The sequence below is a fragment of the Schistocerca americana genome, chromosome 3 (assembly GCF_021461395.2).
Source record: "Schistocerca americana isolate TAMUIC-IGC-003095 chromosome 3, iqSchAmer2.1, whole genome shotgun sequence".
NCBI classification, from domain to species: domain Eukaryota; kingdom Metazoa; phylum Arthropoda; class Insecta; order Orthoptera; family Acrididae; genus Schistocerca; species Schistocerca americana.
In genome coordinates, this window is record NC_060121.1 from 538,128,147 (window position 1) to 538,155,720 (window position 27,574).

The 27,574-nt window shown below is 41.8% G+C and overlaps 1 protein-coding gene across 1 annotated transcript in view; it reads right to left on the bottom strand.

Annotated features, from left to right (window-relative positions):
* Positions 1-6,705: 6,705 nt before the first annotated feature.
* Positions 6,706-27,574, bottom strand: part of LOC124605542 (protein phosphatase 1 regulatory subunit 16A) — a 74,256-nt gene continuing 53,387 nt past the window's right edge. The window contains exons 7-10 of the mRNA XM_047137299.1: positions 17,704-17,779; positions 9,387-9,601; positions 9,054-9,249; positions 6,706-7,075 (exon numbers count right to left, since the gene is read on the bottom strand). Coding sequence (XP_046993255.1) covers positions 6,774-7,075; positions 9,054-9,249; positions 9,387-9,601; positions 17,704-17,779 — 789 coding nt within the window. The 3' untranslated portion in view covers positions 6,706-6,773. The remainder of the gene's footprint in view (positions 7,076-9,053; positions 9,250-9,386; positions 9,602-17,703; positions 17,780-27,574) is intronic.

The window sequence follows — 27,574 nt, forward strand, 5'->3', positions numbered from 1 at the left end:
ATCAAATATTGTGGTTTTCAAGGAGGTAAACATCTTTTTGAAGTTCAGACTACAAACTGGTATTAAGGCAAAGAAGTCACACAGCACTGAGTCTCTAACAAACTATATGCTTCCACACAAACTGTCTAAACCTTTCAGAAGATTCAATGTTGTCATTATATTCTTCTCTCCCAAGCTAGATCTATATATTTCTCTTGTGAGTCATAAAATGAGTTAGCCTTACTTATTTCTGTATTCCTCCAATCACAGACCTTAATGGAGTACTTTGAAATTTCAAAGGAACATGTTTATCAACCTGATATTTATTTAAACTTTTCATTAACGTGATAACATTTGTGTATAGTATTGATAGCTGAGAGTTCTATGCCATCATTTTCTTCCATTTGCCCTCAATAAGATACGAGGTATGTCTAAAAAGTACCCGACCTTCGATTTTCCCGAGCAAAATAGAGACGACAGCACAGCACCACTGTACACAGTAAAAGAAGATACCTTTATGCGAATGCGTGAATTTTGTCGTTGCCTTCCAGCGCATCAGTCGCTGCCTATCAGTCGCTGAGTGAGGTGCTACACAACATGTTCGTCAGATTACTGATTCTCTCAAGATGACTAAACGTGTTGAGCAAAGATACTGCATCAAATTTTGTCAAAAGCTTGGTGATTCTCAAAGCAAAACAATCCGTAAGATTCAGCAGGTGTTTGGAGAAGATGCGATGGGTGTAACACAAATAAAGGAGTGGTTCAACCAATTCAAAAATGGCTGCACATCAGCGGAGAGTGACCAGCATTCTGGCAGGCCCCAGACTGCTCGGAGTGCAGCTGTTGCTGAGAAGGTGCAAAATTTGGTGATGGCAGATCGTTATTTGACAGTGCGGGAGGTTGCCCAATAGGTTGGAGTGAGTAAAGATTCTGCATATGCAATTTTTCGTGATGATTTGAACTTGCTTCGACTGGCTGTGAAATTTGTGCCCAAGTTGTTGTCGCCAGAACAAAAATACCTCTGTTTTGACATTTCACAGGACCTCCTGGACACCACCAACACTGCTCCTTGGCTTCTGAACACTGTGATAACTGGAGATGAGTCATAGGTGTACAGGTACTACCCAGAAACAGAAAGATAGTCATCGCAATGGAAGCATCCCGAGTCTCCAAGGCCAAAAAAAGGGTGGCAGGTGCAAAGAAAAATCAAGGTGATGCTGACTGTCTTCTTTGATGTTCGTGGACTTGTGCATTACGAATATGCACTGGAGGGACAAACAGTGAATAAGGAGTATTATCAAGATGTTCTCTATCGACTCTGTGACGCAGTTCAGCACAAAAGATCAGACACGTGGACAGCGAAAAACTGGCAACTGCATCACAACAACGCCCCCGCACATTCATCCCACTTGATCCAAAATTTCTTGGCCAAACATGGAATTACAGCAATTCGCCAATCTCCCTCCTCTTCAGACATGGCTCCTTGCAACTTCTGGTTGTTTCCAAAATTGAAGACGCCACTGAAAGGATCCCATTTTGAGAGTAGAGAAGAGATAATGCAGAACATGACGACAGAGCTGAACACCATTCCAAAGGAAGACTTCCAGAGATGTTTCTGGCAGTGGACGGATTGGTGGGCTAAGTGTGTGCAAGCACAAGGGGCCTACTTTGAAAGCAATTAGGATCCCAACCCCGTCAGTTCTCGAAACATTTTTTCAGCCAAAGGTCAGATACTTTTTAGACAGGCCTCATTTGTGCATATTTATAGACATGTTATTGCATAGTTATTAATACTTCTGAGAATGACTCATGTATTTTAAACAAAAAAACTCAAAATGATTACAAATAAGAAAGAACAGGCAGGTCTTTCAACACACAATGAACAAGGGGCTCTTATTTTGAACTATTAAGAATTTTGTTTGTAATTAATGATTTAATGATAAACTGTGCTTGCCCATGAAAACAATGATATTAGTTATGGGAGCGGAACATATGCCAGTAAAATTTATATATATATATATATATATATATATATATATATATATATATATATATATATATATATATATATATATATAATGATATCAATATAATGGAAGGAAACATTCCACGTGGGAAAAATTATATATAAAAACAAAGATGAGGTGACTTACCGAACAAAAGCGCTGGCAGGTCGATAGACACACAAACAAACACAAACACACACACAAAATTCAAGCTTTCGCAACAAACTGTTGCCTCATCAGGAAAGAGGGAAGGAGAGGGGAAGACGAAAGGAAGTGGGTTTTACGAAAGCTCCCGGGATTGGAATGACTCCTTACCCTCTCCCTTAAAACCCACTTCCTTTCGTCTTCCCCTCTCCTTCCCTCTTTCCTGATGAGGCAACAGTTTGTTGCGAAAGCTTGAATTTTGTGTGTGTGTTTGTGTTTGTTTGTGTGTCTATCGACCTGCCAGCGCTTTTGTTCGGTAAGTCACCTCATCTTTGTTTTTATATATATATATATATATATATATATATATATATAGACACACACACACACACACACACACACACACACACACACACACAATTTGGTTTTAATGTACTGTACTTAATGAAACGTAAGTCAGCTAATGAGAAATTTCTCATAGGAGGATGAAACAACCAATGAAAGAGAATTTACGTGCCAGGGACTGCTGAAAAAAAATTTCAATGCATCTCCACAGCTTCCTACCTCATTATTTAAAAGTTCCATTACTTTATCTCCTCACTATAACACCAGTTTAGCTTCAATTAAATACAGAAAGAGAACATAACTGTTTAGAGTAGCAATAGAGAAACTGAGTGGTTCTTTTCCAGGGGGAGGAAGAAAGATTAGGGATTAACATCCCATCAATGACAAAGTCGTCGCAGGTGAAGCATTAGGTCTGATTGGACAAGAATGAAGAAGGAAATCAACTAGGGCCTTTACAAAAGAACCAAAGAAAACCTAAATTTTGTGTGATCTGATTTCTGCTTCTCCCGAATGGGAATCAGGGCCTTATAACCACTGCACCACTTTCCTTCGTGCTTAATTTGATTAAAAGAGAAAGGTCGCTTTTTATGTCCAGTTTTTTTTACTGTAAATAATATTACCAAATGTCTGTATAATTTAATAGTTAAAGGTTCCATATCCAAATAAAACTGGATTGAATTTAACATACTGGGAACAAAACATAGTGACAAAAAATTGTGTTGAAACTTTGCATAAATGTGATGTATTAGACAGATAGATATAATTAATATAATAGTTATACCTTATTATGCATTACAAAAATATGTTAATCTTCCTTCATAACTTCTTTCTATTAACATCTGACATTCTATGGAAGTGAGCGTAGCACAGTGAAAACCATGCAAGGAAACACAGCTTGAAAAAAAATCTTAGCTGCAACCATGTGTTAGACTTCTGCAGCAACATATAACTGTTTATGATGACTGTCTTGCAAATTTTTCTCTGTGGTTACAGATCTTGAAATTATAAAGTACCCTCACCAAGATTGATATCACATTCATTTCATTTCTCAGATTAGTACTACAAATAGGCAATGGAACCTGCTTAAAATGTTAACAACACTAGCAGCTTAATGCCAATACTTTGAAATTAACTATGAAATTTCTTGTGTAAAAAACTGTCTGATCTTTTTATGAAAGTTTGCGACAGATTATAATTGTGTGCCAGACTGAGTATGGAACTCAAATTTTTACTTTTTATAAGCCTAATGTACTTATGACACACCATACTCTACAATGCAGCTTTGATCTGCATTGTTCATGATGTTGACTTAAACGTGACAAAACAAGTATCCTTAGTCTAACCCCTATGCATTGAAAACCACTACACCACCTGTACAAAACAGTCTATGAGAACTAAATCTTTCATTCTACAGTAAGGAATGCTATCATACTTCTTCCTGATAGGTTAAAATTGTGTACTGCACTTGTACTTTAATCTGTTCCTCTTGCCCTTGACAAAGCTCTTACTGAGTGAGCTATTTAGATATCTCTCATGGCCCACAACACAGGAAAAAATGTTCAAATCCTGATTATGATCTAGTTTTCACAACAGTGTACACAAAGTGAAAATTCACATTCAGGAGTATATGATTCACGTTCTTGACTTAAACATAACAAAACACATTTCCTTAGTCTAATGACTATGCACTGAAAACTACTACACCCCATCATGAAATTACCAAGACAAAAGTTTCCACAAGATTGCAGAAAAAATGACAAACTTAAGCAGAAAGAAATAGGCAAATTTTTCTCTGAAAAATTCCTTATTTCAAACAGAGGAAACAGGCATATTTCTATTATAGTAAGTCGTTCAAAATATTTTGCCACCTAGAAATTATCTTAAGAAACTTTGGAATTATATGGGCATGAAGTTAAAAGTCATTTGATGGTGTGATATCCAGCTATTTCACTGTGAATTTAAAATCCAGAAATAAATCAGTGTAAAAGATAAGATATTTAGAATCCCTTCCTCTCATGTACATCATCATCTCTAGCTAAGGCAATGAACAAGTGTGTATGTTTGTTCTCTATCTACATAAGTCATTAATTGAAGAGTGTGTGTGTGTGTGTGTGTGTGTGTGTGTGTGTGTGTGTGTGTGTGTGTTTCACTAACGCAATATTTACTCCCAGCCTCATTGTGAGCCTTTGACATCCTGCATATGAGATCTCAGTATTTCCAACTGTATGTCTTAGAGAGGTCATACCACATTCACAAGGATGACAACAAATTTCAGATTTTTGTAAACCCAAGTGAGTCTTCCTTCTCATCCTGTGTGGTACGTCTCCACTGACCCATGGTTCTGGGTGACTTTTACCAAAATCTACCCCTTTTCCTAGACCTCTCCAGTCCTTTTCCTTCTACCCTCTTCCTTCCCCTTCAACCCTTCTGCCTGAAGGTGGAGCCACCAGCTCCAAAAGCCTTCCAATCACAACTGTTTTTTATGTGTGTGTTCTGCCACCACTTGGTGAGTAGATTTTTTATCTATCCAGTTAAATTATTTTGACAATAATTGATTGTTCTCGTTGTTATATTGGAATTTATTAATTTTTTTTGTGAATTTGGCATAATCTATGTCAAAGAGTAAACTAGGTGATGAGGAAGACAACAAAGACACATGAGCCTCATAGTGTCTAGCAAATAGGCTGTAGCAGAGCATTGCCTTCAACTACAACATGAGATGAAGGAAGGAAAATTAGTCTTAATGTCCTATTAGCAGCACAGTCATCAGAGACAGAACATGAGACAAGTTATAACAAGACTCAAATTTCGGCTCACATCTGACAGTTATAAGATACCGTAATAAGGGATACCATAGAATAAAAACTGACAGAAAAGCTTCTTCATAGAGAGGCTGGACACCAACTCTGTACAACCTGCTAGCAAACACATAGCCCAGTAGGATAGCAGTTGTGGCAGGGTTTAGGTTCAATAATAAGGCAATCAGTGCAAAAGAGACCAGCTGTTTTAATTATAACAGCAGAAGCATAAATTAAGATCAGTATGGATAAGCATTTAATGCCAGTTCCAACACTCAGGAGCACATTGAGAATTTTAACATTCTCAACTCCTAGCACTTTGAATCAGACTAGACTACGCACAGACTGCCGTTATACTACCTACACTCTCTACATTTGCAGTGTGAGCAGTCTTCATACAGAAACAACAAGATATCTAAATCAGACTGAAAAGTGAATGCCTGGAATCTTACCACCAGCTATAGGAGTGAAATGATTACTGAAGACCTGGATGAGAAGGTAGGAAACAAACAGTGCACACCATTGAATGACTGATTGATTGATTCATTCATTCATCATGTTCTGTCCATCTCATCCAGAAGGAAAACCTTCAGGAATGTAGAACGCCTTGAGGTATACATTAAAAAAATATGTTAATGGACCATACAAGGTGTATTTGCAGACAACAAGAATTGTACAGATTATCAAACGCAGTACAAGGGAGGGGCTAACTACACTGTGAACATATGGGGCACTTTCTTGTAATCTCGGTACTACTCGATGATGGCAACAAACTAAATAACACAAATATTGCCAATAAGATATTTGCACATGGCCCTGAGTCCAAGGCCTGGTTCTGCAGGAAAACTTGAAAATTAATATTTCTATCTGCAGTTAATTACATCCATACTGTTTACAAAGATCAAAAATAATTTTCTCCTACTGATGTATACAGTTATTTCTACTCTGAAGAGTATAGCTGAAAGTCACTTAAGATATTTTGCACTCTTGTATGTTCTAATTAATTAATGGTCATCATTTACTCAATCATGACTTTGTTACTGAGAAAGGGCAAACGGGTTTCAAGAGATGAGATGACATAAAGTGAATAAAAGATGTGAATTACTAAAGAACATACATCATGTGTTCTTGCATCCCTATTTCACATGTACAAAAATCAGTAACCTCTTATAACACATTCTTCTTCCATGTAAAAATTATTTCCTTAAACAGGTAAACATGAATGTGTTCAAGAACAACAGTAAATACACACGGAACAGCTAGATTAACATCATACCATGACATGTATTCAACTTTTGTGTATAATTTCTTATAACAGTAATATAAATAACATTTAAAAAAATAGATGTTGGTTTTGAAATACATCAATACAGCTGCATGTGAACACAACATTCAGATATTTCTGCATCACAATACAATCACAATCACAATCTCTCTCTCTCTCTCTCTCTCTCTCTCTCTCTCTCTCTCTCTCTGCTGCCTAAACACACAAGGTCATTCCTTACGAGATGATGCAGCAACGGCGGGTACGTGGATCACCAACAATTTCACTAGTGTTACCAGTGAAACGCCTCACAGGTGGTGAGGCAGAGCTGTCAGTCAGTAGCATGTCAGATCCTGTCACTGATGCAGGAGATAGTAACAGTGGTGCAGAACCACCAGTCACTTCTGTTGGACTGCTGTTCCTAATCTGTGCTCGTTGTTTCTTTAAGTCAGCCAATGTTCCTGCATTGATTGTCACTGTGACGTTTATGTTTATTTTACCATTTCCTTCGGTCACGTAACTAGTTTCTGCAGGTATTTCTGAAAATAAATTGTAGCACACTTACATAATTTATCCTTTGTAATAATAGTTTTATTTCTGTTTTCTCAAAGATAATGCAACAAATACAATACATTGTGATTATGAAATATTTTGGCACTTGCAATAAAATGTATTCAAGTAATCCATACAAACAGAAGCAAACATAGAGGCATGAACTATATATTTTGAACATTCAGAAACTCTAAATACAGCATGACCTACAGGAAACAGTCGGTTTTCAAATGAAAAATTATTTATCCAAAATCATGGGTTAATATCTTCTATTTTGTTTACAGGGTCACTTACGAAAGATCATATCAACCAAGTGATGGCCATTCTCTTGAATGCAATTTAAGCTCTCTACTACAAGTTACTCACAATTCAGAGAAGCAGGCAATTGTCAATCAAACCTATCTATTCTGTGATGGGAGCTTCAATTCTATTAAATTTTAGGTTTTGTCAACAAAGACAAACTCTTTCACCCCCACAACACAAACCCGATGACTTTGGTGACCAGGGCACAATACTGAAATGATGCAGCCAGATAAAATGTTCCACACAAGTTGTTTCTTCAATTTCCTGAAGGTAGCACAATACACCTTAGAGTTTATTGTAGCACCATGAAGGAGGACATCAAATAGAATAGTCCCTTCAGAGTCCCAGAAGACCGTGGGCAGGACTTTACCAGCTGAGAATATGGCTTTGACCTCTTTCTGCAGAGGAGAGGTGGTGTGGCATCATACTATAGATTGTGATTTTGGTTCCAGTTTGAAACTATGAACCCATGTTTCACCACCTGCGATGACGTTCAACAAAGAATTGTCCCGATCAGCCTTGTAACATGCAAGCAATTCTGCACAGATGGTCCTTCATTGCTCTTTATGATTTTCTGTTAGGTAGTGAGGAACCCAGTGGAACACACTTTTGAGGTCCACGACTGGTGGACAAGTTTGTCAGTATTACCAACAGGAACGTCCAGCAGTGCAGTGAAATGTTTGTGATCCACCAGTCATCTCAAATGAGAGTGTCTGTCTGCACATTCCAACATTGCAGTAGTTACAGCTGTTGTGACCAGCTGGCACACAGCAGGCCAGACAGATTTGCGCAACCTTGTTGTGATGATGATAGATGGCTCACATAGCAACTCACCACGCTTTTGTTCACTGCCAGGTCTCCACAGACAAACTGCAAATCCCTATGAATATCTGAGATGCTCTGGTTTTCTCCCAAAAGGAACTCAATGACGGCTCTCTGCTTGGAATACACCTCTATTACAGACACTATTTTGAAGGCTATGTGTAGTGCTGCCACCTATCAAAACTTCCTGAAACTATTGGGATTGAAGTGGGAATATTCCACGATGTCCCACAAAAAATTCCACACTTTTTCGATATTGGCGGGAAAAACAAGTGTTGCATTACTTATTGAATGCCCCTCATAAATGACCCATGTTTATAGAATCTTGCTGTACACCTACAAAGGACCACAGAGGACAAGCAATTGGCTACACCGATGGAAAGAATAGAAACAACAAATACAAAAAATTATTTTATATAGTTTACTCTACTGCTAAAATTAGATTTCAGCACACTGCACAGCTGCTTGTGAAGACTGAGCCCTATGTAATCAGAAAAAAACATCCATGTGCATGTTATCTGCGTTTGGAGGTGAAAATTGTGGTCTGATGACTTATAATTGACACTGTGAATCAGTATTCATACCATTTTCCTCCCATTAAGCAATTTTAACATGAAGTAACTGACAAAATATTAATGTACTGATTTGCATTTAACTACTAAAACTGATTTAGCCCAACATAGTATTAAAAGAAGCCAATAAATGACATACAAGTCCACAGTAATTTAAAATTTTAATTGTTAATTCTTTAGTCCAAGGAACATGATGTACATAGAATTCTCTATTAATGGAAATTTTATAAACATTTCAAAAGGCATAGGTAAACAGAGAAATTCAAACCTAGAGCTGATGGAGGACCTTTCACATCTTGGGCTTCTACAACAGCAGTCATTCCACTAGAATCATCCTTGCCATCAGGTGCATGTCGAGCAGCATTTGGCACAACTTCTTGTGCTACATTGCCATTGACAAAGTTTTCTGTTGATACATCAGAAGCTGCACGTGAGTCCCCATCATCCGGTTGAGGAGCAAACACCTATACAACCAGATCATTGCAGAAATAAGCTGAATTTTTTACCAAACAAAATCAACTGAAAAGTGAACTAGCAGCTACTTTTTCCTCTCTACTCAATTGGATTAATAAGCAACAGTAAATATGATCATTGTACTTACTTCCCGGGCTTGCAACCTCAACCTAGCTTCTTCAACAGCGTCTTTCTTTGTGGTAAGAACTTTATCACGGATGGATGTTCTTCTCACAGACTGCGTACGCGTATTTGACTGTGAACGTTTTACACGACCCTTCTTTGCTTCTTGCATTCGTTTTGTTTCTTGTTCAGTACGTAACTGAAGGATGCGTTCTCGGAGTTCTGGGTCTTCACAGATATCTAGAGAGACAATTAACTGTTTAGATTTGCAGTAATTCAGAATGATGTATGAGAGTAACTCAATTTTAAACTGAATTGTTTTTGAAATACTTATTGGCTACAGATAAAATTACAAATGTAATATGTTATTTCTGTATGTAGTTTCCTTTGAGAAATATACATTTTTCCCTTATTGCAATGAAAGAAATAACAGCTGAAAGTTCAATGCACATTCGATACATAACAGACTCCACAAGGGGTGTGGGTGGGGGTGGGGTGGGCGGGGGGTGGAGGGGGGGGGGGGGAGGGGGAGAGAAATACATTTCTCCCATCAGACTGGTGATTTCCAGCTCTTTCTTTGGATGCAGAGGATTAAGAATATTTAAAATGGGTTCATATAATACATATTTATTCAGTGTTACACTATTGATAATATCTGCTGGAGAACTGATATTCCAATGAAAATCTAAGTTTGCTATAGTATTCTTATGAACAACTGGACAGATTCATCGTTGCTGAAGTTAACTGAGTTAAAGATCAACAGTAATGGTAATTCTTGGGTGGAGTCATGAAGTCAAACCTCAATACATCGAATCTCTAAGGAAGACAGAATTCATTCTCTATATCGAGGGTTCAACATAATGAGGTTTCCAGGTGGAAGGAGAGGGGAGGAGGAGGGGGAGAGGGTGGTGTTGGTGTTGGTGGTGGTGAATTTGTTTACAACCCATGATTTTCTTTTATTACTGTGCTGCTGTACTGTGATCTTTTTTTGCGTTTGTGTGTGATATACGCCTAGATTTAGTTTTGATAACACAAAGAAGAAATTGAGATTTATTGTTATGCATATTTTTTTTCTTTTGAAACAGAAAACAATTTATAAGTCTTAAATAAAATATTTATCATAAATAAATTAAATTCAGTAGCAGAATACACTGTACATAAATAAAAATTTCCAGAAGTTAAAAGTAATCCACAATTTTGGCCTGCTTTAAACTTTTGGTCACCTGTGAATCAATTTCACTGTCTATGAATAAGACAGTTCAGAACACATTATCCTCTATCTCCTACTTCTCCACAAACACTTTGGTTGTGTTGAAGGCCAGTTTGATCTGCCTGGCCATCATTGGCAGTGCTTTCTTCGACATCCCCCTCACCCTCTTCCCCTTCCTCTTCATGATCATTGCCGCCTTCTTTTTCGTTCACTGTCTTCACAGAATCAACAATCTCAGCTTCTGTTAGTGATCCTGCTACTGTGACATCACTGTCCACATCCAGGAAATCTTCAAAACGAACATGAATGGTGTTAAAGTGAGTCACCACTTTCGCCCATTTGGACTCTAGGATACTGACAGGGTGTCTTCTGCAAATACTGTATAAAATAAAAGCTTTAATCAAAATCCCCATAAACCAGTGGCAGAATCAAACTAAGATTTTACATGCTCAAGTATTAAACCCACCAGCTGCTAATTTTCATCTCTTGTCGAAAATCCACATGTTCAGAAACAACTGATGACTCTTTGCTCCTCCATCATGTTTCTCCACACTTTATATAGCTTTCTCACCGCATCTAAAATGTTTATACTTTCAGGCTTGTCATCGTCAATATTGTGGATTGTCATTTGAACCGCTTCATACATGCAGTTTTCTCTGGCGTTTTTGATTATTCCTTGATCTAAGGGCTACAATTTCTACATAGGTGGCAAGAATTGTACTGCCAGAGATTTTAATGGAGAGATACCATTGTGCACACTGCAATTGTCCACAAACAAGACAACTTGTTGATTTTCTTAAGTGATTTTCCTATTAAAAATATTTAACTAGTTGGAAAACACTTTTGAAGTCATCTAGGCTTTCTTGTTCACAGTGTACAGTACTCCACACAGACAACAACTTACACCTGGAAAAACATTGCGGTTTCTTAGGTGGCTTGAGTTTTTATGTGCTGGTCACATTTTCTGTTAAAAGAATGGTGACATGGTCTTTATTCGGCTTCTCCCATGACATTTTTTTCCTCGAAAGTCAAAGTTTTGTCTGAAAGACATTTGTAAAAAAGTCCAAGTTTGTCTGCATTAAAAACATCATCCAGTTTGTAATCCTGAAGGATCCTCTGCAATTATAATTTTCACTCATCACGAATTTTGCTATATACACTGGCACTTTCCCCACTCGCTTTGTGGAAGACAATACCATGTCTTTTCCTAAAATTATCTAACCATGTGTTACTCTCACAAAACATATTGTACCCAACACTGCTGCAAAATAATCTGACTTTTCTTTCAAAATAACTCCACCAATGTTCACATCATTGTTCCTCTGTTGTCAGGACCACTGTATTAAATACTCTTCTAAATCTGGGAAATCACCCTTCTTTCATTGTTTCTGATCTGTCCCTTCATCTGTGGTAACCATGCAGTCTCCATTCTTGATTACTGTCGACAGTGTGCTTGTCAGAATCCCAAACTCTGCAGCTGTGTCTTTTAATTGATTGCTTGATTGGGAGATTATGGGATCAAATGGCGAGGTCATCAGTCTTGCGATTCCATAGGGGGTTACATAATAAAGAGTCTGCTATAAGTGTACGGATTCAGTCAGAGGATTCACATTATAAAAGAATGAACATTAAACACACAAAGTGTAAGCATAAAAGGTGAGACCAAATACAAAAACTGGAAATAGGGGGTCTGGTCATGGGGTCACAGATTGTGATGACTGCAAAAGGAGTCCTAATCACAACCAACCTGCCCCTGCTTCAAGACGAAAGGAGAACCTTACATCTGGAAATAAAAACCACTTTCACGGAGGAAACCAAGGACCAGGACCACCATCCGTGGATCGTCCGCTACTATTAAATTTAAGGAAACAGGAAGACTACACTTTGCTTGAAGGTCGAAAGAAGGGGACATGCCATCAATATGTGAGATATCGTCAGTCTGGCGCCACAACCACATTGTGGGGATGGGTCGTTACGTAGGAGGAAACAATGGGTGAGCCGGGTATATTCACTACGTAAATGACATAAAACAGTGGACTCCTTCCGAGAGGGGCGGAAAGAAGTGCCCCAAACCCCAGTAGACTCCTCGACTGTGCGGAGTTTATTACTATGAGCAGTAGTGCTCCAGATGGCATTCGACTGCTGGGCAAAGAGAGATTTGACATAGATCCGCATATCTGCAGCTGGAATCGTTAAAGGAAAAGGGGGTAAGTATCTGCTTCTCTAACCAAACGGTCAGCCAATTCATTCCCTGAGATTCCCACATGACTCAGGACCCAGAGAAAGATGACTGAACAGGCAGCACACTTGAGAGCAGAGCAAAGGTCATGGATGGCAGAGACCAGGGGATGACGAGAGTAGCATCGATCGATAGCCTGAAGGATGTTCTTGGAGTCGGAACAAATTAAAACACTATGGAGAGAGGCCTCTGAGAAACAAAAAGGAGGGCCCCGTAAATGGCTAGAAGCTCTGCTGTACATACACTACATGATCCAGGCAACAAATGGTACTCGAAGCTGGAAGGAGATGTTAAAGCGTATCCCACCTTATCAGTAGTCTTAGAACAATCAGTGTAAAGGATGGTGGCACCCTGGAACTCTGCAAGGATGGCACATACAAGATGCCAGTAAATCATAGGAGCAACGGAGACCTTAGGACCCTGGAAGAGAGCAGTCCTAATCCGTGGTCTAGGCACCATCCGGGGAGGGGGGGGGTGGGGGGTGGAGGGGGGGAGGGTTATGGGAGGAAAGACACAGGGCGCAGTCCTGTGACTGCAGATGGAGTTTCCGGCAGAGGGTAGTGAGACACATGCCAAACGGCAATCCCACCCATGGGCAGGTGTTAGGAGGACTAGTGCGAAAGGCACCAATAGCCAGATGCACCCCACAATGATGGACAGGGTCAAGGAGTTTGAAAGTGGTAGGAGCTGTTGAGCCATAAACGTGACTACCATAATCGAGTCTGGACAAAACCAGAGCATGGTAAAGATGGAGAAGAGTGGAACAGTGTGCACCCAAAGACGTGTGGGCTAGGAGCCGGAGAGCATTAAGCTTCCGCATGCGTGCACCCAAAGACGTGTGGGCTAGGAGGCGGACAGCATTAAGCTTCCGCATGCATGTAGGGGGGGGGGGGGTGGAGGGGGGGGGGTTATGGGAGGAAAGACACAGGGCGCAGTCCTGTGACTGCAGATGGAGATTCCGGCAGAGGGTAGTGAGACACATGCCAAACGGCAATCCCACCCATGGGCAGGTGTTAGGAGGGTGACATCCCTAATTGGCAAAGAGCACAGGGTATACAGGATGATCAGGGAATTGGCAAATGGCTACTGCGTAAGAAACAAGGAGTTGGCTCCATCGGATGCGTAGAGGGGGAACCCTGCTTCTGTGAGGAGACTATCAACAGGACTAGTGCGAAAGGCACCAATAGCCAGATGCACCCCACAATGATGGACAGGGTCAAGGAGTTTGAAAGTGGTAGGAGCTGTTGAGCCATAAACGTGGCGACCATAATCGAGTCTGGACAAAACCAGAGCATGGTAAAGATGGAGAAGAGTGGAACAGTGTGCACCCAAAGACGTGTGGGCTAGGAGCCGGAGAGCATTAAGCTTCCGCATGCGTGCACCCAAAGACGTGTGGGCTAGGAGGCGGACAGCATTAAGCTTCCGCATGCATGTAGTCTTTAAGTGATGAATGTGGGGCTGCCATGTCAGCTTGTTATCAAAAATAAGGCCCAAGAAACAGAACTCTGTTACAACATCAAGGAGCTGGTTGCCTAAATAAAGTTCTGGATCAGGGTGTACTGTGGGTTGACAACAAAAATGAAGAACCTGCATTTTGGAGAAGGAAAACTGGAAGCTATGGGTGGTGGCCCACGTAGAGGCCCATCGGGTGGCGCCTTGGAGCTGGCACTCAGCAGACGCCACCGAGTGGGAGCTGCACCAGATGCAAAAACTGTCAACGTACAACGCTAGGGTAACCAGAGGTCACAAGACCATTTATGGCAATGAGGAAGAGCGTGACACATAGCACTGAACCCTTAGGGATTTCGTTCTCCTGAATCTGAGGGGTGCCGAGTGAAGTGCCAACTCAAACATGGAAGAGCCGGTAAGATAAAAACTCGCAGATAAAAATCTGAGGCGGACCACGTAAGCCCCAGTCATGGAGGGCAACTAAAATGTGATGGTGCCAAGCCATGTCATATGTCTTATGTAGGTCAAAGAACACTGTGACAAGGTGCCGGCAGTGAGTGAAAGCCTGTCGGATGGCTGATTCCAATCAGAGTAAACGGTCAGTTGGAGATTGCCCTGCCCGGAAACCACACTGATATGGCGATAAAAGGCCCCGAGATTCGAGTACCCAACAAAATCTCGAGTTGACCATCCTTTCAAGCAGTTTACAAAGCACATTTGTAAGGCTAACAGGGCGTTAGCTGTCAAGAGACGTTGGCATTTTCCCGGGTTTAAGGACGGGGATAACTATACTGTCTCGCGACTGTGACAAAAAACACCCGTGAGCCAGATGTGATTGAAGACCCAGAGGGGCTGTTGCCTCTGGGGAACATTAAAGTGTTGAATCATCTGATTGTGAATAGAGTCTGCCCTGTGGCTGTGTCTCGTGAAGAGCTAAGAGCCTGCACCAATCCCCATTCAGTGAAAGGAGCATTGTAGGGCTCAACGTGGTGCAGGATGAAATGGAGGGTGACCTGTTCAACTCTGTGTTTCTGCTGGCAAAAAGCAGGATGATAGGAAGCAGACGATGATGCCATCACAAAGTGTGTCGCAAGGTGTTCTGCGAGGACCAATGGATCAGTGCACAGAGCTCCTTGGATGTTCAGAACCTGGACAGTGGACTGTTGCTGGCGGCCCAGAACGCTACAGACCTTTGACCAAACCTGAGATAAAGAGGCATATGTCCCCAAAAGTTCTCCCAACATTCCTTTTTATTCTGCTTAATAATGTAATGAGCCTTAGCACAAGATGCTTAAAAATGAGGAGGTTGGTCTGGGAGGGGTGTGGCTTAAATCGTCGCAGCGCCCGTCGGTGGTCCTGGGCAGCTACTGCAACGTCCTTGGTCCACCACAGTACCGGACGATGACGAGGGGTATCTGTGGATAGGGGGACAGCGGTGCCAGCAGCATGAAGAAGAACAGCAGAGATGCCTTGCATGGCTACATCAATGGAATTCAAGAGGGAGGTGTCAAAGCGGACAGCAGACATGTATAGAGGCCAGCTGGCCCTGCAGAATGCCCAACATGGGGAGCAGTCTGCTTGGCAGCAGCAGGGGAACAATGGTGTTACTGGGAAGTGGTCACTGTTACGAAGGTCATCATGGGATGGCCAATGTATGGAAGCTACGAGGGCAGGGGAGGGGATTGCGAGATCGATAGCAGAGGAGTTGCCATGAGCAGCACTGAAGTGGGTAGGGGAACCATCGTTGAGGAGAGACAAATCAAAGTCCGTGAGAAGTTGGTTGATTAGGATACCCCGAGCCATTGATGTAACACTCCCCCACAGTGGATGGTGGGCACTGAAATCCGCAAGGAGAGAAATGGGGGTCGGGAGTTGCTGAAGTAAGGTAGATAGTGCAACATAAGCAAGTAGCCCATCTGGAGGGAGGTAGACATTGCAAATGGTGATTGCTGGAGTCGTTTGCATTCTAAACACTATCACTTCCAAGGTGGTACATAGGGGGATCCAGTCACTAAGGACATTGGAGCGAACCAAAGAGCAGACCCCACCAGATGCTATCCCAGGGTCAGCATGGTTCCGACAGAATGCTTGATAACCCCGTAAACTGGGAGAGTGGTCATCACAGAAATGCATTTTTTGGAGAAGACAGAATGCAGAATAAGAGAGAGAGACAAGACGTTGCATTTCTGGTAGGTGACAATAGCAGCCGTTGTAGTTGCACTGGATGATCGTGTGGCTTGAGTCCAAGGTACCAGCTGTGTCTATCTTTTTCTTCATTCCTCCTTTCACTTTGTCACTTAAGTTTTGCTTTTCGGCGATTGTCAGACATTTCCACTTAGAGCCCATGGCTGATACTCACAGCTCACTCTCAGTCAAAATAAACACTACCTAAAATTGTACCTGCTTGGAACTGCAATGCGACACAGATTTCACTGACGTATTGATGCAGCGAAGGAAGGGACTGGGATTCCCCTACTTGTGCACATTTCGGTATACAGAGGTACCATATGAAAGACTTCGACAAATATGGTGACTTCTATACAAAGAGTTTCTGTCCATTGAACTTCGAGGTACAGAGGTAAAATCAGTCCTTCTCAGGCCTTCCAGAAACTTTGACATAATGACAGGTTTTCTTTGAAAAATCATGGTTTTGAGCTTCCAAGGGGAATGAAGAAAAAATTCAATACAGACAGGTCTTCGATATATTTAGGGTCGCTATATCAAAGTTTGACTGTACATAAAATAAGGGAAAGGCAACCACTCCCCTCTAGCAGATCGATGCGTGGAGCACAGAGACAAGCAATACAAAACAGCATTCACACTAGCTTTTGAGCTCATGCTCTTTTTCTGTATGAAGTACAGACATTCACACACGTAACCACATAGACACCCAAACGCGCACTTGCTATGATCACAGCAAATAACTCCATTGCGTTCTTCTTGACGTGACAATGGCGTGCTGCTCTCACTATCTGCCTCCAGTAGTTTCTGTCTTGCAGCACTTCCTTTATCACTTACTGCTTTTGTAAATTTCTGCTGATTATAACTGTCTGTTACACAGCATTGTTTCATGAGCAACTAATGCTCCTGTAGTCTTAAGATTAATTAGCCTCTAAACTTCAATTGTACCAAAGCACAGTGTTTTACTGGTCAATGGCCCTAGCTGTAAAATGGACAACTCCATATTTTAAAATAATCTTTCTTCTACTTTATCCATTTGAGAAGGATATATCCCATGTCAGGAGCCTTGATTTCTAGGGCTCATTTGATTAAGAGATAGAAGATATTACGAAACTACTATATTGTTTTAGTGCTTTCAGTTAGTTTCAGACCTTATTGCATATTGTTTACAACATAAGCCATTTTATCTACTACGGAAAGTATTCTCTTCCCCATGCACAAATATGAGAACATGAAGAGTATGCATAAGTAATCTTTTCATACCTGCAGGAGTTTCATCATGGTGTGTTTTCGCATTCAGATCAGCGCCATTCTGTACCAGCATTTCCAGAACCTCTAGCTGAAATTAAAAGCACATTCTAGCCGTTTTCCTTTATTCATCATAACTTCTACACTTAACATATAACACGGCAGCTAAGGGACAGAGTTAAATACACCATTAACACTGAGATCATCTGAGGTAGAGAAGTAATCCACTGAGATAAGGTGGGAGAGTCATTTGACCATCATTTTATTGAAGGAGTTACAATGGTATTCACTTGATGTCATTTCGGGGTGCCTGATGGTTTGAATTTCATTTGTTCCAAATATGGTTCTGTGTTGTAACCACTGTGCTATTTCATATGATAGTACATATGGTGAACTGAGGACATCTAAGACAGAGGGCTAGCAAATATCGTCCATTGCAGATGTACTGTAAGAATTGACAAACTGCCTATTGGGTTCTGTCTCGGGTTCTTCGGCCAACGTTCATCTGATGATTTTACTGACATTTCGCCAGTACAAGTGGCTGGCATTGTTGAAGGTTCACCCTCCATTGCCGGTGGTGAACTGGAGCCGAGCTCGCGGCCACAGACTATATGTACCTGGCACGCAAATGTCTGAGGGCTCCTCCGCGGTCATTTCCGGTGCAGTTCTCCTCTTGCTACCTGCAACAGTCGTTCACTGCAGTACAGGAAGACAGGATCTGTTTACCTTAAGGCTTTACTCGTTCTTGTTGAAGCCGTTCGCATGTTTTTGTATTTCTACAGCTTCTCTGAACAAGCAGGTGTGATAGTGCTTCTCTACAGCCAGAACTTCCGTGTCGGTGAATTTTATTATGTGGCCAGTCTCACTCAGTGCATTCTCTGCCACGGCTGATTTCTCCACCTGCCCCAGCCTGCAATGTTGCTTACGTTCTTTGATTCTGGTGTTGATTGATCGTCCAGTCATTCGGACATAAACTTTTCCGCATGTGCTTGGTATAAGGTATATTCCTGACACTGCAAGGGGTATACCATATACCATGCACATTCAGAAAAGTTTACGTTGGAATGACTGGACGATCGATCACTAGGATCAAATAACATAAGCGACATTGCAGATTGGGGAGGTGGAGAAATTGGCCGTGGCAGAGCAAGCACTGAGTGAGACTGAACACTTAATAAAATTCGCCAACACGGAAGTTCTGGCTGTAGAGAAGCACTATCACACCCGCTTGTTCAGAGAAGCTGTAGAAAAACAAAAACACGTGAACAGCTTCAACAAAAAAGAGGAAAGTGTTAAGGTAAACGGATCCTGGCTTCCCGTACTGAAGCGAATGACCGTCATAGGTAGCAAGAGGAGAACCACACCCGAAATTACCGCGGAGAAGCCCTCGGACGTTGGCGCGCCAGGTACATATAGTCTGCGGCTGCGAGCTCGGCTCCAGTTCACCACCAGCAATGGAGGGTGAAGCTTTGACAATGCCAGCCATTCATGCTAGCGGAACATCAGTAAAATCATCAGATGAACGTTGGCCGAAGAACCCGAGACAGAAGCCAATAGGCAGTTTGTCAACAAGTGGCCATGAAAGCCTTAACAATACTGTAATAATTGCTGAAAAACACTGAAATGTGTAATTATAAGTCACAGAAATTCTACTGTGCCACAATACCAGGTCAAATTTTTGGAACTGAACCCAGCAACAATAAAAAATCGAAATAAGCATAGATATATATATATTTTACATCTAGATGTGCATCTACAGCTGTGTTCTGTAACATATTTATTGCATGGTGTGTGATGGAGGATAAATAGTAATTCAGTATCATTAGTTCCCTTCATATTCAGCTCACAAATGATCTGTGGGCTTTACCTAGAACAGTCAGAATGGTTAAAGCAACATAGTTAAGCAGTGCTTTATATGACATACAGGGTGAAGTGAAATTCGTGCACTCAGGCTTTGCAGCGCAACTCCTCACATGCCAGCAATTTAAAAAAATTAAAAAAAAAAAAAATAAATAAATAAAATAAAATTGTCTGTCACAAAATTTCGGCCGGCGAGTACATCTGGGAGAAAAAGGACGTTAAAGTGTGGCAATCTGGCAACACTATAACCACATGTATGGTAACTATCTCCGTCAGCACACAGTGTTTTTGCTGTACAGTTGGTGCAGTGGATAGAGTTTTGGGTTAGCATGCAGCAGGTTGATGGTTCGATCCTGGGTTGAGGCTTATGTATTTTATTTGGTAAATGTAGTGCATGTGGTATGGTATCTGGCATCTTAATCATCAACAGTGATTGCAGCGTGTCCTTTAGAAAACACTTGCGCATACTACAATCGTAGAAATGGAAGGTTGAAAGAAGCCCTTTTCATGTCATGGAATTTCACAATTACCTCATCCACTAGATGCGAAACCTCTTTTCTTTGTATCCTCCTCCAGTGGTCCCAGAGTTTAGTAGCAACTATTATTCTTGTCTCATTCAGGTTCATATATTTCGTTAGGGCATTATGTTGCCAATAGGACTACCAATGTGCTTTGCGAATAATGTCCAAACTCGGTTACTACTTGTATGTGTTATCACCATGGTCCTATGCCTTTCAACACTGAGTCTGGTAACCACATGCTGTTTAGTACATATTTCAATGCATTATTATTATTATTATTATTATTATTATTATTACTACTACTACTACTACTATTCTATCAATGGGACTGTGGAAACATCACATCTATTACCATTAGGGACACAGTGTAATTCCAAACAGAACATTTCAGAATTAGAAATGTCAGTATGAATGATGCAGAACAATTTCTGTCAGAGGGGTAATGCGCATTACATGTAACAGGCGCAGCTTTAGCATCTCGAAATTGATATTGTTTTTGTAGTTATTCTGTCCTATGACATGTCATTTGCTCGAACTGTCTATTTCTTATTTGTCTAACCACGTATTTGTTATGTTCAGAGTACAAAATGTTGTAAATTTAGGATACATATGACCTAAGAAATGGCATATATTACAGTATGAAATGTCAGAATTAAATTAGCAAATAAAAAAAATGCATCCCAACCCAGGATCGAACCCATGACCTCCTGCATGCTAAGCCAACAATCTATACCCTGCACCAACTATGCATGACAGCTGACATGTGCAAGTGATGAAAGGAACAAAATATCAGTTTCAACCCTAGATTAGAACAGAATCAAAGTGCAAGAAATAAGCTGGAATGAGAATGAATTAGAACCCTTGTGGAACATTATAAAATAAGTTTTCAGCATGATTACAACTGAACTACAAAATTGTTAAGGCTTTCATGGCCACTTGTTGACAAACTGTCTATTGGCTTCTGTCTCGGGTTCTTCGGCCGACGTTCATCTAATGATTTTTCTGACGTTTCGCCAGCACGAGTGGCTGGCATTGTCAAAGCTTCACCCTCCATTGCCAGTGAAGCTTTGACAATGCCAGCCACTCGTGCTGGCGAAACGTCAGAAAAATCATTAGATGAACGTCGGCCGAAGAACCCGAGACAGAAGCCAATAGGCAGTTTTACAACTGAACTCACTGGAAAAAAGATGGAAGAAAAACTGGCTGCTGTGAATGGCCCCTTACGTAACATAACTGCATATTGAACAATCTTGGCAGTAGGAAAAGTCTATAGGGAACTGGGGAAGAAAAGTGAGAAGAAAGAATGCTACAATGCAACCACGATTTTAACACCTGATAAATTTTATCAGTTTTCACCACAGTACTCACAGATGAAAGAAAACTGTACATAGCAGTGAGAATCAGTAACAAATGATGTTCTGGCAAGAAAACTCATTTTCTATACAGCTTGGTCTGAAACTGACTGAAAAACACATAAGGGTGTTGCAGGTAGGCTTTGCTGAAAAATAATTGTTAAGCAAAAAATTTGATACAGTGTGCCATTTCCAAATTAATTCGCACTGAAGTTAGCTTGTCACGCCACTGTGCGCGCAAACTCAAGCTGCCCGCCAGAGAAGGTGATGCTAAATGTGTTCGTCATTTAGTTTCCTAAAACCGAACAAGAGTGTGATACAAAAATTGGACATGGGTTGATAGTAAGTACTGAACCCAAGCCAAAAGCTGTGTAGCCTCACGCACCATCACCCACGCTGTGAGAACAACTGACACTTATTGCATCTGGTGGGCCGCTTCAATTTGCATACACACTGTCCTGATTGGCTAACTTCAATGGTAATTAACTGGAAAATGGTGAGGCGTACTGAATTTTTCCTTAACAATTATTTCCCAGCACAATCTACACTGCAATGACCTTACATACTTTCCAAACTGTTTCTGACCACCCTTCCACTCGGAAGAGAAAAATGACAATATTATGAAAAGGATAGACTGCTAATCACTATATAGCGGAGATGCTGGGTCGCAGATAGGCACAACAAAAAGATTGTCACACAAGTAAACTTTCAGCAAAAAATGCCTTCATCGGAAGCAGACACGCACACACACACACACACACACACACACACACACACACACACACACACAAAAGCACAGTCTCTGGCTGCTGAAGCCAGACTGCAAGCAGCAGCATATGATTGGAGAAGCAATCTGGGTGGTGGTGGTGGTGGTGGTGGTGGTGGTGGCGGTGGCGGTGGTGGTGGTGGTGGTAAGAAAGAGACTGCAGTGGGGAGGGACAGGAATAACAGGATAGGGGTGGGGGACAGCAAAGTGCTGCTTGTGGGAGCATACAGGGATGAGGTGGAGAAATGACAGAGTAGCTAAGTTCAATCAGGAGGTTAGACACAGGGCAGAGGGATGGGAAGCTGACAAAGAGAAAAGTACAAAAACTTTGGGTGCATTTGTGGAACAGAGGGCTGCATAGTACTGGAATGGGAACAAGGAAGAGGGTAGGTGGTAATGGACAGCGACTAACAAAGGTTGAGGCCAGGAGGGTTACGGGAATGTAGGATATACTGCAGGGATAGCTCCCACCCACACAATTCACAAAAGCTTGTGTTGGTAGGAAGGATTTAGATGGCACAGGCTGTGAAGCAGTAATAAAAATGAAGAATGTGTTGGGGAGCATGCTCAGCAACTGAGTGGTCCAGCTGTTTCTTGACCACAACTTGTCAGTGGTCATTCATGCAGACAGCTTGTTGTTTATCATACGCTCATAGAACACTGCACAGTGGTTGCAGGTAAGCTTGTAGATCACATAACTGGTTTCATAGGTAGACCTGCCTCCAATGGGATAAGTGAAGCTTGTGACTGGACTGGAGTAGGTGGTGGTGGGAGGATGTACGCGACAGGTCTCACATATAGTCTATTACATGGATATGAGCCGTGAAGCAAGGGGTTTGGAGAAGGAGTTGCATAGAGATGAACGAGGATATTGTGTTGTGTAGGTTTGATAGGCAGCAGAATGCCACTGTGGGAGGGGTGGGAAGGATAGTGGTAGGACATTCCTCATTTCAGGGCACAATGAGAGGTAGTCAAAAGCCTGGCAGAGAATGTGATACATTTGCTACAAGTCCTGGTGGCACTAAGTCACAAGGGGAATGCTCCTCTGTGGCCGGACAGTGGGACTTTGGGAAGTGGCAAGTGACTGGAGAGATAAGCCAAGAGGGATCTGTTTCTGTACAAGGTTGAGAGAGTAATTACAGTCTATGAAGACCTCAGTGAGACTCTTTGTATATTTCAAGAGGGACTGCTCATCACTACAGATGCACCAGCCATACATGGTTAGGTTGTATAGAATGGGTGACAGCTGTCAAAGAGGAGATATTATATGTTTGATATGGACAGAGGTACTGATGTAGTAACAATCTCTGAGCTGAAGGTCAACACGGAGGAAGGTGGCTAGTTGGGGTGAGGAGCACCAGGTCAAGCAAATGGGGAAGAAGGTGTAGAAGTTCTGGAGGAATGTGGATAGGTTGTCCTCACCCTTGATCTAGATCACGAAGATGTCATCAGTGAATCTGAAACAGGTGAGGGGTTTGGGATTCTGGGTGCTGCCCACTGCTACACCCCGGATTTGTTTGTAGGTGATGCCCTCAAAAGAGAAGTAATTGTGACTGAGGATATAGTTGGTCATGGCGACTAGGAGGGAATCTGTGGTGTGCGTACTGTAAGACCTTCGGTACACACACCATCAGATTATTTGACTTGTCGCTGTAACGAAGTAGGCGAGTGTCAGCAATATGTCTCGTGGTCTTATCGTGGCGTGTTTATCTTCTGCCGTTAGGTCAGACGATAGAAATGCCACTTGCACGCTTAGAGTAGCAGATTGACGGTGACCAACTTTAAACAGAACTTGATTAATTTCCACACACATTTATTAAAATAATAAAAAGCATAGAAATTACTTAACTTGATTCTGGATGCTGTTTACAATTGACAATCTGAAGTTCCTTTGGTCTTGGTACGTTAATCTTATTCTCACATATCTCAGATACTTGACAAAGTGTCTATACATTTATCTTCATGGCCATGTACAGGAATATGATAATCTTATTAGGCGCAGACTGAAACTTAACTATAGACTAATGCAGACTGACTGATTGGAGGTCTGTACACTTGTTATAATACCTCGTGCATTCAGGTATCACTGCGCGAGTGTGATCCGCGAGAAGAAAAGGTTCTACGTTAGCAGCAATCTCATTGGCTGCATTACATATTAATACGTGGATCGGCGGAAGCAGAATCTGGCCCGTCTCTAAGACAGCACCATCTCGTAGTGCGGAGATGGACGAGCGCTGTGCCTGCGCTGTTGTACTTAGCAGGGTGCGCTCTAGAGGGAAAGTTGTGTACGCGCTGACTACGCGGAACTATGTACACAACAGAATCGATCAGGCATTGGCAAAGGTGGTATTCAGAAGGAGCAAGGCCATGGGCATTAGGTAGGTTAGAGTAAACAGAGGTGCATCAGTAGTGACGAGCAGGGTACCACGTGGTAAAGAAACAGGAACAGTGGAGAGTCAGTGGAGAAAATGGTTGATATCTTTTATACAGGAGTGTAGGTTGTGGGTAACAAGCTGAAGGTGTTGGTCTAAGAGAGCAGAGATTCTCTCATTGGGGGCACAGTATGGGGCATCCTGGATAGTTAGGTTTATGCATTTTAGGAAGCATGTAGAAGGTAGGAGTGTGGGGAGCAGTAGGGTTGAGGAGAGAAATGGACACTGGGGAGAGGTTCTGGGATGAGCCTAACTGGTAGAGTCATTCTGCCAGGGAATACTTATGGTTCAAAACAACAGTGGCAGAGCGTTTGTCAGCAAGTAGGATTATAAGGTCGAGATAAGTTTTTAGGTAGTGGATTGTGGTTCTTTCTGCGAATGTAAGGTCAGCTTGCATGTTCAGGGATTTGGAGGGTGTTGGTGAGGCAAGGTTCAACATCAAGAAATTCTGGAAAGTTAACAGGGGGTATTTTGGGGGCAGTGGGGATGGATATGGTTGGAGGGAGGAGTGAAGTGTGTCAGGCAGGATTCAACAATGGTCTTTAGTTGAGTCTGACTGGTAGGGTTGATGGTGAAAAAGTGTTTCCACTGTAGGGACCGGGAGGAGGAGAGGTGGTCTTGAATGAGTCCTGCATGACTGAATTTGGGAATGGGAAAGGACTGATACTTCTGTGGGGCTAAGGCATTTGGAGGAAAAGTTCATAACTGTGTTGCGTGTCTGTTTAGGTTCTGGATTCTGTATGGTGATGGGTGGGAGTGTATGAGAGTGGGGTAAATGTAGTAGGACTGCAAGGCAAGGTTTGTCAGCTATATTGGGGAAGGTTTGCAGGTTGTTGTAGAGGTGGTTGATAGTGGTAGTTCAAGGCGGGAGTAGGAAGTGAACAGGTTGGAGAGTTTTTTTGAGGTGGCATTGTGTATGCTGCTCTAGTTCCTGCAGGGCAAGAGTTTCAATGTGTGATATGGTATCCAGGACTGCATAGCAGGAGAATTTTACAGACTGAGAGGACATATTTCAAGGAGGTTTAGGCCTCGCTGACATGGTTTTGCAGGACTACGTTGGTGAGGGTTAATGACTGGTGGAATCTGAACAGATGGAGGTCGTTGTGAAAGGAGGAATTGCAGGCTGTGATGGGTAATTTGACGGTAAGGCCATTGGGGAGGGGAGGGGGGGGGGGCACATGAGCCAAGCATCACTGCAGGAACAGTATGTGGGACTGGCTTCTAGCTTGCAACAAGGAAACTTTTTCTGTATTGACGCAGATGGAAGGAGCAAGGATTCATGGTGGAGGACACAAATGCGACTGCACCTAGCTGCCCTACCCTCTCTCCAACTTGAACCTGTATGCTCCCACAAGCAGTTACCATGCCCCACCCCTACCCTGCTACCCCTCCCCTCCTTGCCGAAGCCTCTTCCTTAAGCCCACCACGCAGACTGCTTCTCCCATCACGTGCTGCAGCTCGTAGTCTGGCCTCTGCAGCCAGAGACTGTGGTCATGTATACGTGAGTTGCATTTGTGTGTGTGTGTGTGTGTGTGTGTGTGTGTGTGTGTGTGTGTGGAGGAGGGGAGGGGGGGGGGGTCTAATTCCGATGAAGGCCTTTTTGTCCGAAAGCTTACTTGTTTGACAATCTTTTTGGTTGTGCCTATCTGCAACTAAGCAACTCTGCTATATAGTGAGTAGTAATCTGTGTTTTTTATAATACTGCCATTATTCCATCCTGGATTTTCCATTGGGAGAGGAAAATAGCAAATATGAATATGACAAGTCTGATTATTTTGTGTGAACAGTGATTTCCTAAGAAGTTCAGCAATATTGGATTATGGTACGTAACTCTGCAATGGAGAAGCGGGAGCTGTCTAGCTTTGTATTATAATAGAAAGCAGCAACAGTGGACATCAACACCTGAAGAGAAGAGGATCTAGTGCACTTATATTCTTTTTGTAACACATACTTCTTTCCCAGAGGCAGGCTATGACAATGAGGGCCACTCTAGCATGGTAAGAGGTTCTATTGTATGCACTTTTACGTCTAGGCACTTCTTAGACTGGCTTGTCCAGGTTCAGCTATAAAATCATCATGGCCCGTGGCCTACTGTCACATTGTGTAGGCTTTCAGCCTACACCTTCAGATGTGTACCAAGTCTCTGGAGCTATGGCCTCTGCTGAGTGCAACACTGAGCCACCAAAAGCAGCCAACTGCAGCTCTCTAGTGTGGGAGGAGTTGGAATCTACATCACCTTACTTGTGGCTGTTGTTGTTCTCTGCTAATTTTGTTTGATTTACAGAGTCTTATTTTGGTCAGATTTTTTATTTATTCTTTTTCTGTAGGGTCTACCAAGCAAATACGAAAGTCTATTTAAACTACTTGTTAGATTCTCAGTGAATTGTTAAAGTCTTGTGACATTAGGGAAGAGCTTTCCATTCCTATTGAGTAGATATTGAAATGAGATTAATATTGTATTCTAACAAGTTTATAGACCTTAGGATACAGACAGCCATAAAAGTAGTTATGGCTAGTCACTTTGGCATTTATTATGCGACAATGGAACTATGTTATGATTAGATCCAAAATATGAACTGAATGAGGACAAAAAATTTCAAATGAATGGTGTGAGAGAAAATATCTATTTGCTAATAGACCACTTGAGCAAGTAGTCAGCTCATTGAAGATCTCTGAGTGGCCTTGTGTCTGTGGCCATCTCAATAAATTACTGAGCATGTACTATTAACCGCCAAAATAGCAAAAGAGACTCTTCACATCAAAATCAGTAACACTTTATTTAAATACACAGAGAGTTGGTTATGACAAATGACAGATGATGAGTTTTAGATGGAAACTAGAACACGCAACAGTCAAAAACAATTCTCTAACTAATAAACAATGGAAAGCAACAATGGAATGCAACAACTACTCTAACCGTAAGCACACTAGCATCATAGAATTCAGTGCTTCTGG